The sequence below is a fragment of the Falco punctatus genome, assembly GCF_963210335.1.
Source record: "Falco punctatus genome assembly, chromosome: 3".
In the NCBI taxonomy this organism is placed as follows: Eukaryota; Metazoa; Chordata; class Aves; order Falconiformes; family Falconidae; genus Falco; species Falco punctatus.
Window position 1 is genome coordinate 31,058,960 of NC_137582.1, and position 13,239 is coordinate 31,072,198.

At 50.0% G+C, this 13,239-nt stretch overlaps 1 protein-coding gene across 4 annotated transcripts in view; it reads left to right on the top strand.

Moving 5' to 3' along the window:
• CCNE2 (cyclin E2) overlaps positions 1 to 13,239 on the top strand; it is a 23,637-nt gene continuing 10,398 nt past the window's right edge. Inside the window, exons 1-5 of one of the 4 annotated variants that reach the window (XM_080379456.1) lie at positions 1 to 8,553; positions 10,643 to 10,681; positions 10,774 to 10,882; positions 11,027 to 11,086; positions 13,054 to 13,205. In XM_080379456.1, coding sequence (XP_080235582.1) covers positions 10,668 to 10,681; positions 10,774 to 10,882; positions 11,027 to 11,086; positions 13,054 to 13,205 — 335 coding nt within the window. In that variant the 5' untranslated portion in view covers positions 1 to 8,553; positions 10,643 to 10,667. Of the gene's footprint in view, positions 8,554 to 8,574; positions 8,947 to 8,968; positions 10,682 to 10,773; positions 10,883 to 11,026; positions 11,087 to 13,053; positions 13,206 to 13,239 lie in introns of those variants that run through there. The other 3 variants (XM_080379455.1, XR_013926778.1, XM_080379457.1) reach the window with 3 other exon arrangements.

A 13,239-nucleotide genomic window follows, 5' to 3' on the forward strand; every position in this document is an offset into this window, starting at 1 on the left:
GAGTATCTTGGAATGCTTGCTATAGTGCAGGAGTTCCTTGGGGAATCAGTTTGCATTGCTGATCAAGTGACAATGCATGGTTCAAGTAGTGCTGCACATCTCTGCCAATTGGTGTGTTTCCTGATCAGCGTGCAGAAGTGCTATAGGTGAACAGGACAGAGATAAAAACACACTACCACTTAAAGCATGAACGGGGTGGGGGGAATCCTTATCTAGGCTGAACCTCTCTTGTTCCAGCTCGTACGCATTGCCTGTCATCCTCCTGCCACACACCGCTGAAGCATCTGTATGGAAGACTGCTGTTGGCATTTAAGGTGGAAGCAGGGACAGGTAACCTGTGAGGGGCATGGGGATCCTGTGCAAATGTCCAAGGATTGGCTTAGGGAAGCCAAGCCATCTGTAGCTGAACCTGACAAGGGATGTAGAGGACAACGGGTCTTTCACAGGTATATCAGCAGCAAAAGGAAGATCGGAGAAAACATGGGCCTGCTGCTAAACTGGGCAGGAGTCCTCATGACAGAAGACCTGGAGAAGGCTGAGGTACTCCATGTCTTTGCCTTGGTCTTGGCTGCTAAGACAGCCTTTCGTAACTGCAGGCCTCTGAGGCCAGTGGGAAAGGCTAAAGCAAGGAAAATCAACCCTTGGTTGAGAGGAATCAAGTTAAGAAATGCTTAGAGATAGGACAGACACAGATCTATGGGACATGTCTGTGACCGGCAAGGGAACCGGCTGATACTATGAAGCTGTTCTCTGTTATCTTAAAGGTTGTAATGGACAGGATTCCTGAGGGCAAGGAGAACAAGGGCAACTACGAGACAGTCAGTCTCACCTTGATCTCTGGGAAGATGATGGAGCAAATAATCCTGGAAAGCACAAACATGAACAAGAAGGTGATTAGGAATAGCCAGAATGGATTTATGCAGGAGAAGGCATGCCTGACAACCTGGTAGCCTTCTATGTAGATGACTGGCTTAGTGGATGAGGGGACAGCAGTGGATCTTGAGTTTAACAGGGCTTTTAACATGGTCCCCCATTACATCCTCCCAAACTGGTGAATTATGGGCCATGTAAGTAGGTGAGCAGGTGTGTTGAGAACTGCTGTGCTCAAAGGGCTGTGATCAGTGGCACGGAGACTAGCTGGAGGCCAGTTGCTACCAGTGTACTCTGTCAACAGTGGATCTTATACTCTTAAAAACCTTCATTAATGACCTGGGTCACGAGGCAGAGTGCACCATCAGCAAGTTTGCAGAAGATGGGAGAAGTTGTTCATGTACCAGAGGGCTGTGCTGCCATTCAGAAGGACCTTGATAGCCTGGAGAAAGGGGCTGACAGGCACCTCATGGAGTTTGACAAGGGAAAACGTGGAGTCTTGCCGCAGCAGGAAAAATAACCCCAGGCCAACTGACTGGAAAGCTTTGTGGTAGGTAGGAAAGGTATGGGTGGACACCAAGTTGGCCATGACCCATCAGTGCACCCTGGCGGACTCCAAACCGGAAAGTTTCCTGGGCTGCGTTAGGGAGGGTGTTGGCAGCAGGTGGCATCTCCTGCCCCTCCGCTTCGGTCTGGTGAGGCACGTCTGAACGCTTTGTCCCCTGCTGAGGTCCCACTGCAAGAGAGACGTGGACATCGGGGAGCGTATCCAGCAAGGGGCCAGGGAGGCGGTAATAGGATCAAAGGCTGAGATAATGGGAAGAGGCTGAGAGCTGGGATTGTTTAGGCTGGAGAATAAAATGCTGGGATCTTGTCAAGGTGTATAAACACCTGATTGGGGGCAATAAGGAAGACAGACCCGGGCCCTTCCCTAGTGGTGCCTGGTGAAAGGACAAAGGTAATGGGTGCAAGCTGAAATACAGGAAATTCTATTTAAATGTAAGAAATAGGCTCGCTGGTTGTGTCCAGGTTGTTCTTGTGGGTTCTTCTGAGACAGTGTGTGATATTGGTTTTTTCCTCTGGTCATCAGGGATTGTTAATTCCTGTGGCTTTTCAAAGATTGTTGAATGGCCTTGCACAGATATCAGCCGTCTGTCTTGGCACATGGGTTGCAGGCTGTTGGGTTCCATGGACTTGTATGGGCTGAGTTGTTGCAAGTAGTCCCTGACTTCATTCTCACCCACTGAAATAACTGGGTGAAAAATGATCTAACTGTCAGTGATGAAAAGGAGTTTGTGCAACAAAGCATCCATCTTCCCAGAGCAAGCACTGAATAAAAGGTTTCCTCTTCGAGTGCAGATTTTGTGATCCATACATTTATCAAAGCAGCAAGTCTATGTGGAGCGCTGTAGAGTATTCTGCAGCAGAAAGTTTGACCAATTATGCCTGTATAATTGTATCCATACAGATAACCTGACATAGCTATGCTGATAGTGTTCCTCTTGGGGGTGCTTAGTTCAGACTTAATGCAGCTTTTTAAATTTAGGTTGGACACTTTCCAAAACATCATGAACTAGTGTTTTTTTAAAAAACTTCTCCAGGCCAAAGCAAAAATGTTCATATAAAGGGTCATATTAATGTAAACGTACTGACTTAGATTCTCATTTTACATTCTAGTTTTCCTGTTTGTCTAAATCCTTGTACATCTCTGGTGAAGCTGACATACTAATTACTGTTCTTTCTGACACAACGCTGATGGAGGCACTCTGTTTCCTTACTGAGTCATTTGATATCTGTTTTCTTTGTCTTATTGACTTCTTTTGGTGCATGCTTATAACCACAAAATGTTGTCGCCAACGTCATTGAGTAATACCTGCAAGGAGGGTTCAGGCTTTTTAACACACAGAGAAATGACTCATCAAAAGAAGGTGCTGCTGCACTGTTGTTCCCATGATGTGGTCGTGATAGATCAATCAGAATAAATGGGACTGAACTTAACAGGTTGCATATAATTTATTTTTTTTTTTCCTCAGCCAGCCTTTTTCTTCATGAAAATACTGTCCTGGATCTATTGCTATATAACTAATACTTCAGAAGTTTAAGTCTATTGACTTGTTCCAAAGTTTTGTGGGCAGATTGATAGTTGGACACTCAAATATCTTAATGAGGAAGACAACTAAACTGTAATTTCATGGGCAAGTTAAGGAAAAAAGAATAATAGCCAAAAAAGGAAACCCAGGTAACAAAACTAGGCTAGTGGCCAGGAGCAGACTTCAGATCTCAACTTGCAGATGTGGTCTGTGCCATAAGTCTATACTTTCTTCTAAGTGCAGCCTTCACAGTGTTGTGTCCAAGCAAGATGACCTAGTTGGGCAATAAGAAATGATGCCCCAAAGTGGGCTAAAAAGAGTCACAGATTCCCTGTAATGGTGCTTTGCAGAGAACTAGTAGAGGCAGGGAGGTGAGAAGGAGGAGGGTGGCTTTTGGGGTATGTTGGTGAGGTCCAAAGGCTGTCAGTTTTTGCAAGGTGAATCAGGAAGATGAGATTGTGGTTAAGAAAGTGTGTGTGTGCACGTGTGACATGGGCAGAGATATCCCCTTGTCCACTCACAGCAGTGAATTTCAGCTCCAGCTCTTCTGCCTGTGGTGTGGGACTGAGAAATAGGAGATGGATGTGTCTTGTATTAAATGGGCAGGAAAGAGAGAAATTTGGCTTCTGTAGCTGGTGACAAACCACCAAACAGCTGAATTAGTACATACGTCTTTACTAATGGTGGGCAGTTTGGGTCGGGTATTAGCTCCTGCGCATCACCTTTGCCTCTGGGGAGATCTGTGGATGTGCCCCAAACATAGCCAAGATCGGGGCTATGGGTAATCATAAGTCTTAGTCCCAGGTGTTGAAAAGGTGTTTGCTGCAGTGCTTAGGAGCTGGAGCATCAGCAGTAAACACTCTTCATGTTGTGTGCTTGGGAGGCAAAGTCCTGAGCCCAGGGCCCAGCAGCTGTAGGTTTGATGAGGTGATGTGAATCACCTGAATGAGGAACCACCTACACTCCTAGGTCAGAGGTTGAGCCAGGAAGCAGAGGGTGTTCTCTGGTGGCCAGCTGCTTACCTCTCCTGGCAGCAGGGGAAAGGGATGTCTCCTAATATGCTGCCCACCCTAGGAGGTCATGGTGAGGATAAGTTCATCTGTCTTGGTTTTCAAAAGTACTGTATTATTGTCCTACTTTTGTTCTATACAGCTCTTTTCTGTCACCTGAAATTCCTTCTTTTTCCCTCCCTACACTTACCTCCTGGTCCAAAAGGTGTAATGTTTACAGCCTAGTGGTGAAGCAATGCTGGAAAACTTGAGGAAGGTGCATCTTGTTATTTCTTTGAGATGTGGACAGGAGATCCAACACAGGGCTAGATGAAGATAGATGCTTGGCTATTAGTCACAGGTGCTGCTTCCCACTGCAGAGATGTTGTCCTTATTGGGGTGTGACTGCGGGCTTTGTTCAGGGGATAAACCACAAGGATTGTATTTTAAAGGTGTTTCATCTTTGGTGTGTTGAAAGTGGGAGTTTAAGGGTCTCTGACAGGACATGGATAAAGCCTATCCTGCACAAAAGGGCTTTCAGGACAAGATAATGTTTATTCCAAGCTTATTGCTGAGAAAGACACATGATCTTAAGAAGAAAAAAGCTATTAATGAGAGCCAGAAGGACAGAGATGGTTGGTTTGCTTTATGAATGCTGTGAAGTGATGTCGTCTACTTCTGAATGTGGGTTTAAAAGGTTGGTAATGCTCTGCTCCCCCTGCTTTAAATTAATGCCTTGAAAAACTAATGGCAAAGGAAATCCTTGTATCGTGCTATACTGTTGTAGGTCTGACCCTGCAAATTTTAAGGGAACTGTTAACTTATTCTTGATCTCCGCATGAGTTTTCTTCACCTACTATAAAAATAATTTGTCATTAACAAGTATAACAATAAATTGTTACACAGGCTGCTTATCAACAGCTGGTCATTGCCTATGCTCTCTGTTGTTGGTGTTGATCTTAGAAAGACGTATTCACAAGCTTATGACTAAAAGGCTTACTCTCTGTTATATTTTAGCTAGCAGGTTCTTCATAACTGTAATATGGGCTTCCTCCCCACCAAACCAGGAAAAAAAAGCCACCTCCAAAACCATCCAACAAAATAAGTCAGTCTCATAAGGTCTTAAAAATATTCCTTAATGTGTATTAAACTGAATCACGCCTTGTTTGAAAATGTTTCATTTCAGAGATATCACGAAAGCAGTAGGATATTATAGGTTCTAACAGAAAAAAAGGGGGTTGAAACCTCAGGGTTTCAAGTTATCCCATCCTGTTCAACAAAAGAAAACATTACAGTTTAGAAAGGGTGCAACTCCTACTAAAGGATTTCTCTTTAGGAGTGGTATAAAGCTTTAGTGGTGCTTTGCTTTGCCTGCCTATGTAGTTGGAGCCATCCTGCAATGAATAAGTTTAAAACTCATAAAATGAAACAATGTTGTTAATCCACACAAGGCTCTTGGTGCAGGCTTTTCCCTTAACTAAGTTACAGAATAGCTTTGACAACATGGCTGTGACTCGAAGGACAAAACCTAGCAGCAAAGCGAGTGAACGTAGTGAAGTATTTACTGCAGTAAGATAGGAATACAAGGGGCGATACTTTGTGTTATTTTGTGCCTGGATCACAGTGGAGCTGTGTAGAAACGTTTACAATGAAATACTGCTCCTTTCCTTGGGAGCAACCAGGTATATTCAAAGGCTCTGGGAGAAGAGCAGTATTAAGCACACTCAGTAACTGGATGGATCCTTGTGGCTCTTGATTTGTGCTTTATAGATCCCTGGTAAGACTCTGGGCTCTTTCAAAGGGGGCTCCATAAAAGGATAACCACGAAAAGAAACCTCAGCTGTGTAAACTTGTAAGGAAGGTCACGTAATTCCCACCTTTCAATCGGGTTCACACCCACCTGCTCTGGAACATACCTAGAAGTGGTAATTACAAAGAGAAAAAAAAAAAAGAAAAAAAAGAAAACTGCTAGACTAATCTAAAAGGACTTACCAGATCCCAGCACAAATGCTGCTTAGAAGTTGTAGTGTATTTCTAGAAGCTTAAAAAAGTCTTCTCTCTTTTACACTTATCCCCCTCTAAGGAGGCATCCACATAATGAAAGGCAGTGTATTGTGCGTTAACTCCCTTGGAAATGTCCCAGTGTGGACTAAATGATGTTACTTTTATTGCCACATCAAAAGGTCAGTGCGTTAGCTTGCATTAAAATCATAATTTCATTGTCTGCAGCAGGGTTTTGTTATATACTAGCTTCTGGGGTTTTTTTCTGTACTACTGAAAATTTATGGGAGAAGTTACTGGCAGGGTGGAGAATGCTCATGGGACCTGGTGCACTTTCCACTACTGAGGCAAAACCCCAAATATGGTGGCACATGACCTGCAGCATCTCACATCAAAAGGTGTGGAAAAACGAGCAGCATAGTCATTACAGTCTTTGTGCTGAGACCTATTCATGGCAGACCCGATCCGTTAGTTTTTAGCTGCTACTCACTTAGTATTCTCCTTTCAGAATGTGCCATGGAATTTATTCCTGATGCACCAAAACAGCTTTGCTGCTTGGAGGCTGGCTGCCACCAAGCCCTGATTAGACACCTTGTGAGGGTAGGAGGTTTTTTTAGGGAAAAGATATTTTGTCTTCCCTGTCTTGCTAGCCCTCTTATGAAGTTCCAGTTCTTTTTTTAAAAAGTTGGCTGTGGTAGGGTTTCAACTTCAGCAAGTCAGTTAAAGGCCCAAGGTTAGTTAAGTCAAGTTTACTCAAATTCAGGAGGCCATCTTCTCTCTGTAGTCGGTGGAGTGGGAGATGTGCTTCCAGACAGCAGGATACATCTTGCTGGTGAACTTTGGTGGGGATGAACTAACAGAGCTACCTGCATGTCTACTTTAGGCATCCCAAATTATGACGTGAGTTAGATTTCTGGAAATGAGCTGGTACAATATACACAGTCGACAAAGATTGTTTCGAAGTGGCAATGGATTCCAATAGATGATGGTGGTTTGTGGGCTTTTTTTGTGTCCCTTTTGAGCTATAACTAGCAGATTTTCTTCATGATAAGGACTGGAACGGACATTCAGCAAAGCTGAGGAGGCTGGGTGGTTGCAACATCCATCTCGCACATTTGTCGTGTGTGTTGCTTTACTTGAACTTTGCAGGAATTGTTGTCCTCACTCCATCAGGAGCTGTAAGCACCTGCCTTGAGAGATGGCCTTGCTGCCCAAAACTTGTGGCCTGTTAAACTGCTGTTAGTGACACTATTGTAACATCTCTGCCTTTGGTGGGCTGCGCTGCCTTTTCTCTGGCCTTTTAAAATGGCAAAGCTATGAGAAAGTAAGCACCAAAACCTGTTTATCGTGCTTAATTACTGTAATATGTATTTGGAGGCGAAAACAATGCTTACTTTTTAATAGCATTACACCTGGGAAAAGAAAAAGCAGAAAGAAAGAAGTGAAAAAAAGGGTGACGAGATGGGTTTTCTTGAAGGCAGCCGCTGCTTCTCTCTGTGCTGTTTCACCGCATGCACGGTCTGCGCTGCAAGAGGGGAAGCACCAGCTCTTCCCCATCGGCAAAATGGCCGCAGGCACCCCACACTGAGGTGAAGGGCCTGTGTCCGCGCACAGCTCCTGCCGTGGGTGTTTCAAGGCAAAGCATGCGTTCGAAGCAGTGCCGAGTACATGGTGCCATGGGGTTTGGTTACTTTTAGAGTGGTGTGGATTATTTAGGGATATTTGTTAAGAAAACGCTACATAACCATTGAGCGATCTTGCTGGTGGTGGGTGGCATGCCTGGCACTGGGGTTAAGCTTCGGCATTGTCTCCTGACAGGGAAGGGGACCGCGGGGTGTGTGCCGCCGCGGTGGGCGCTGCTGCCCGGGGGCTCGGCGGGACCCCGCGGGGGGTGGTGGTCGGGCTGGCAGGTTGTGTGGAAGGTGACCGGGCAGGGGACAAGGGCCGTCTGTGGGCGACCATGGAGGCTGTGCTTGGGGGAGGCCTATATTTCTGCTGGGGTGAATTTATCTGCGGTTAAACGTGCTACAGAGATGGAGGGAGAGGGAAGGGACTTCAGGTATGGTTTCGGACGCGAAGGCCCAGCCCCTGGCGGCAGGGCCGGATGCCTCCATGGGGCGCAGGCGGCCGAAGGCCATCCTTGTGCGGCGGGACGTGCGACAGCCGCCGGGCGGCGGGCTAACACCCCGCTACCCGCGACGCGGGGGCGTCAGGGGGCTGGTCCCGCGGCAGCGGGGTGTGGGTGCGTGAGGGGACTGGTGCCACAGGGAGAAGAGGGGCGGCGGGCTGGCACCACGGACGGGCCGGGGGCGCGCAGCCCCGCTGACAGGGGCCGCCCTGCGGCGGGCGGGAGGAGCCGCCCCGCCCTCAGGCCGCGGCGGGAGCCGGGCGGGGCGGCGCGGGGCGCGCGCGGCGGCGCCGTGTTTACATTCCGCCGCCCGCTGCACGTTGCCGCGGAGCGCCGGGCTCCCATTGGCGGGGGCCGGGCGGAGGCCCCGCCCCCGGGGCGGGCGGGCTGCGCCCTGCCGGGCGCGCGGAGCCGCCGGCGGAGCCGCACCGGCGGGTCGCGGACGCGGGGCTGGATGCCGCGGATCGGGATGGAGGTGCCAGGGGTGCCCGGCCGGCGGGGGAGAGGGGACTGGGCTAGCGGGCGGCTCTCCCGGCGGGGCGGCAGCGGTGGCAGCCCTTCTTCCGGCACTTCCCGCCGCTCTCCCTGGACGCCTCCGTCAATGGATCGGGGCGGGGGGGCGGACACCGAGCGGGACGCAGGGTGTCCCCGCAGCGGCTGCGGGCAGGGGAACCGCTGGGTCCGGGGCGGCCCCGCGCGAAGGGGCGGCGCTGGGGCGAGCGGGGCGCGGGCGCTGGCGGAGGGAGGGCGGCGGGCGGGGGAGCTGTCTGCCGCCCTCGCACATGCGCAGCGCGGGCCCGGGCCGCGCTATATAGCGACTTGGCGCCGGCGCCAGCTGAGCAGCACGGCCCGGGCGGCAGCGGCAGAGGTGCGCGGGGGTGGCGGGTAGGTGTTCCGCTGGTGGGAATGGTGATGGCCGTCGTGCCCATCATGGTGATGGTGATAGTGATAGTGATGATGATGATTGGTGGTAGTGGTAGTACTAGTCGTAGTGCCGGCGACGGTGATGATGGGAGCGATGGCAGCAGTGCTGGCGGCACCGGCAGATCCGGTACCGGCGTGAGGGGCTCAGTCGCGAGGGCGGTGGGGTAACGCGGGGCAGCAGCCGGGCGCGGGAGCGGGGAGGCGGGCTGCCCGCCCGGGCACCGTTTTGGAGGGAGAGTGGCTGAGGAGAGCTGGGGCGGGGGGAGGATGTCCGCGCTCGGTCCCATCCGCCCCCGCCGTGCCCTCCGGCCCGGGGTAGAAAGGCTGCCGGGGGCCGCCGTGAAGGACGATGGCCCGGGCGGGCACCGCCGGCGGGAGGCAGCGCGGCGGGCCGTGGCGTCGGCGGGAGCCCGCCATCGCTTCCCCCATCACCCCCCCGGGGCCGCCCGGTGGCGAGGAGCCCCGTGGCGGGGGGCGGGCTGCGGGCTGCCGGGTTTTGGAGGGAGACGGGCGCGGTGGGGGGTGGGGAAGCCGGCCGAGCTTCTTGGCGGGCTGACCCCGATCGCCAGCCCGCGCCGCCCGTCCTCGCCCCACCCCGGCCCCGGCGGGTCCCGGCTCGTCCCGCCCTGACCCTCAGGACAGGGGCCCGGCGAGGAGGGTGCCTGGCGCGGGCACCCCCCGATCCCTGCCGCAGCCCGCGCTGGGGGGGGTGTCCCCCGCTGAGGGAGGGTGTCCCGGCTGCCGGGGGGTGGGGGCGCCGCTGTGTGCGAGGGTGCCGTTCCAGCGCCCCCCCTTCCCCTCAGCTTTTGGAGGGAGCCTCGCGCGCAGCAAGGCGGGAGCGCGGGGAGCGGGGGCCGCCGTCCTGCCCCGCTCCCGGCCCCCTCACGCGCCCCCTCAGCACCCCTCGATCGTGAGGGGGAGGCGGGCAGGCGGCGGCCCGGCCCCTTTTGGAGGGAGAGAGAGCGCGGGCGGCGGCGGTGCCCCCCACCCCAGCCTGACCCCCGCTCGCCCCGGGGCTGGCCGAGCCGCCCGCCCGCCGGCACGGCACAGCACGGCGCGGCGCAGGCCGCCGCCTCCCCGCTCTCTGTAAATTGGCGCGGAACCGGCGCGGCGGGAGCGCGGGCGGCGGCGGGCGGCCCGGCACGACCCATCCTGGCAGGTGTGGGGGGCCGGCGGCGAAATCGTCACGGAGGGAGCCGCTGCACCGGCGAAACGGGTGTCTGTGTGGGTGCCTGGTGGCTGCAGCTTGCAGGGTGTAGAAAGAATGAGGGGGGGGTCGCAACCCGAGGGACACTCCCACCCCCCCATCTTCCGGTGTGGGAATTGCCCCTTTACAGCTTTCCCCCACCCCAGGCTAGGTGGGCCCAACTAGCCTGAGGCAAGCTGACTGCTGGCATAGCTGGGCATCCCTGTGTAGCCACTTCAGCAGCGTAACTCCCCGTGGGACCTGGAGCTGTGTGTGGTGATATACCTCAGATGCCCTCTGCTCAGGCATTCTTCACACCAGTAAAATACTCGTGCCCTTCTATTTCATTTGTCTAAACCACTCTTCAATTTGTGGCACATCTTGTGGTGGACAGAACTTGGTCCTGACTTCTTGAGGATATGTTAACTAAGGTTATGTTACTCCTTTGATCCAGGTAGAGAACTTAGAACCCAAAGAAGATGTCAAGACGCAGGTAAGCTGTTAGCATTGTAATACACCAAGCTTGTTTGTATTCATCTAAAAACTGCTGCTCTCTTAATGTCCATGTCTTTTTGCTCTTTGCAGTAGCCGTTTGCAAGCCAAGCAGCAGCAGCCATTATCATGTCAAGAAGAGTCTCCACAAGAACTGCAGGCACCAGAACATCTCCAGACCAGAAAAAGGAGAACGGCAGAGGTGACCGATTGGAAAAGTTTAATTATATTGAAAGTTCTGCAGTGCATTTGGATGGGAGAATCTTTACTCCACTGAGTTAGAAAGTTGGGCAGGAGTAGGTGTGCTGGTCGTTGTCAGTGTATTGATGTGTGTCTCTCTTCTCAGCAGGAGATAAAGAAAAGAGAAGATGGGAAAATTGCTAAAAAGCATCAATATGAGATTAAGGTAATTCAATCCTGAATACCAGTTCAAACTAGGTGAGGAGGTCCACCTGGTTGGTCCATTCACACTTGGCAGGTGTGAAGTGCATTCCACGCTAGAAAGTATTGAATAGGGGAAATTTCCAACTTCAGATATTAAAAACTATGGGAGCCTGGCACCTTAGCATCTTTTTGTATGTTTTTGCTTTTTTACGGGTGGCTTTGTTACAGATAAAGGGTCCTTCAAGGTGGAAACCACGGCAGAGTAAGGCTAAGTGTAAAAATGAGTATAAAACCGGGTATTTCAGAATAATTCCATATGCAGAGCAGGTAAGACCTAGAGGCAAGTCTAAACAAGATCATTGCACTTGTTTTAACTTAAGGTGTGGTTTCACGGCCATTTAGTTATGAAGACTTATAACCTCTTTACTTTCATTTAACTGTTCTTCTGATTATTTAAATCGACTTAGGAATCTGTTTTAAATAACATGGGCTACTCCTAAACCAAGTGAGGGGGGCTTTACAGTTTTTTTTAAGTGGGTTAGTAAAATAACGTAACTTTCTCTTGCAAACAGTCTTGTTTGTAGTTATTCTGTTTTTAAAGCAAATGAGACTAACGGCTATCATGAAGCAAAACTCTTCTGATTGTGAAGCTGTATTTGCAAACTGTGTAGGGAAAAGTGCTATAGAAGTACATCAGCTGTACTTGAGGTGAAACTCCGTCTTACAGCTTACCCTTGCCTAAAGGAAGAAACCTTGCTCCCCTGTCTTTGTTCCCTTGATAGCTGGCCACGCACTCCATCACCTGTGTCTTGCTCCAGTTTTGGTTTAATGTTTAAATGAAGCAGTATGAAGGTTCAGCGTGCTAATTTGGCACTACAAAATCATGTTCTGCCAGCTTAGTGAGCTGAATCAACACAGCAGAGGGTCTGACAAGTATCAAAGCTGACAAAGGAAGGAAGGGGTGCAACTTGGGCAGTGAGGATCACAGGAGAGGAGTACACAGCTTTTCTCATAGCTGTGTGCTGTTAAGATCAAATCTGCTGGAACACATAACTTCAGTCTTAGGGTATTTTAGTCTGACTGTAAATAGGTTAGATATACTAAGGAAATCGTGTGCGGTTTACCTTGCAAAACAGCTATATAGGAAAAGTTTCTGTGTTCACGGATGGGTGTTGCCATTTGTTCTTAGTGAATGGGATCCCCTCCTAACCCCACAAAGCATAATTCAAGTTCTGTGTCACCATTTTGAAGGCTGTCAGCCATTAGAGCATTGCATATGTTCCATGCATTTGATATCTCCTTACTTGTATAGGTTATGTACAGCCAAATAGGTATGAGTGAAACAAATTACACAGTTAATTAAAGCAATCTAGAATTCCTTCTCTGTAGCTTTAACCGCATGGATGACTTTGTACTCTTCTCCTTTTGAGTCATTGCATCCCATATTTGGCATTGGTAAGCTGAGAGATAGTTCACAGCTGCTGCTTGCTCAGTGGGTATCTAGTTCTGGAGCTGAGATGGGTGGCTCCTCTCTGGAGTGCTTAATTGGAAGATAACAAGTTGTTGAATTTCCACTGAAAGACAGTAGAACCTCCACCCTCTCCTTTCTTTTCCCTCAGAGTAGATAAGTAGATAGGACTGGCAACTGGCAACTGTGTTTTAGTAGCCATGAGTACCTTTGCCTGTGTACTGTAACTGAACAGCTCAAGCAATGGACAGGTTACTTGTGGGTTCATAAACCAAACACAATTGTCTTCCTCAAAGCTGAGTTTTTCAAATTTATCAAATTTGTTTATACATGTTCTGTCTTGACTACAAAAGGGTTTGTTGGCATTTAATCTCTCTGTCTTGTTTCAGTACTTGAATCAATGCTGAGGTCCAAAAAGACTAATATATGTTACATACATTGTTGTTACTGTAATCCTCTTCTTGCGTTTCTTGCTCCCATAGTAAAATGAGTATTTAAAAGATACCTTGTTTATGTTACAGAGTTGTTGGCCACCCACGATAACAGGAGGCATCTCACCTTGCATAATTATTGAAACTCCTCACAAAGAATCAGTAACCTCGGATTTCTCAAGATTCAAAAAATACAGGTTCAGAAACCTCTTCATAAATCCGTCACCTTTGCCAGAACTCAAGTAAGTTTACCAGAGGCAGCAATTTTTATGTTTT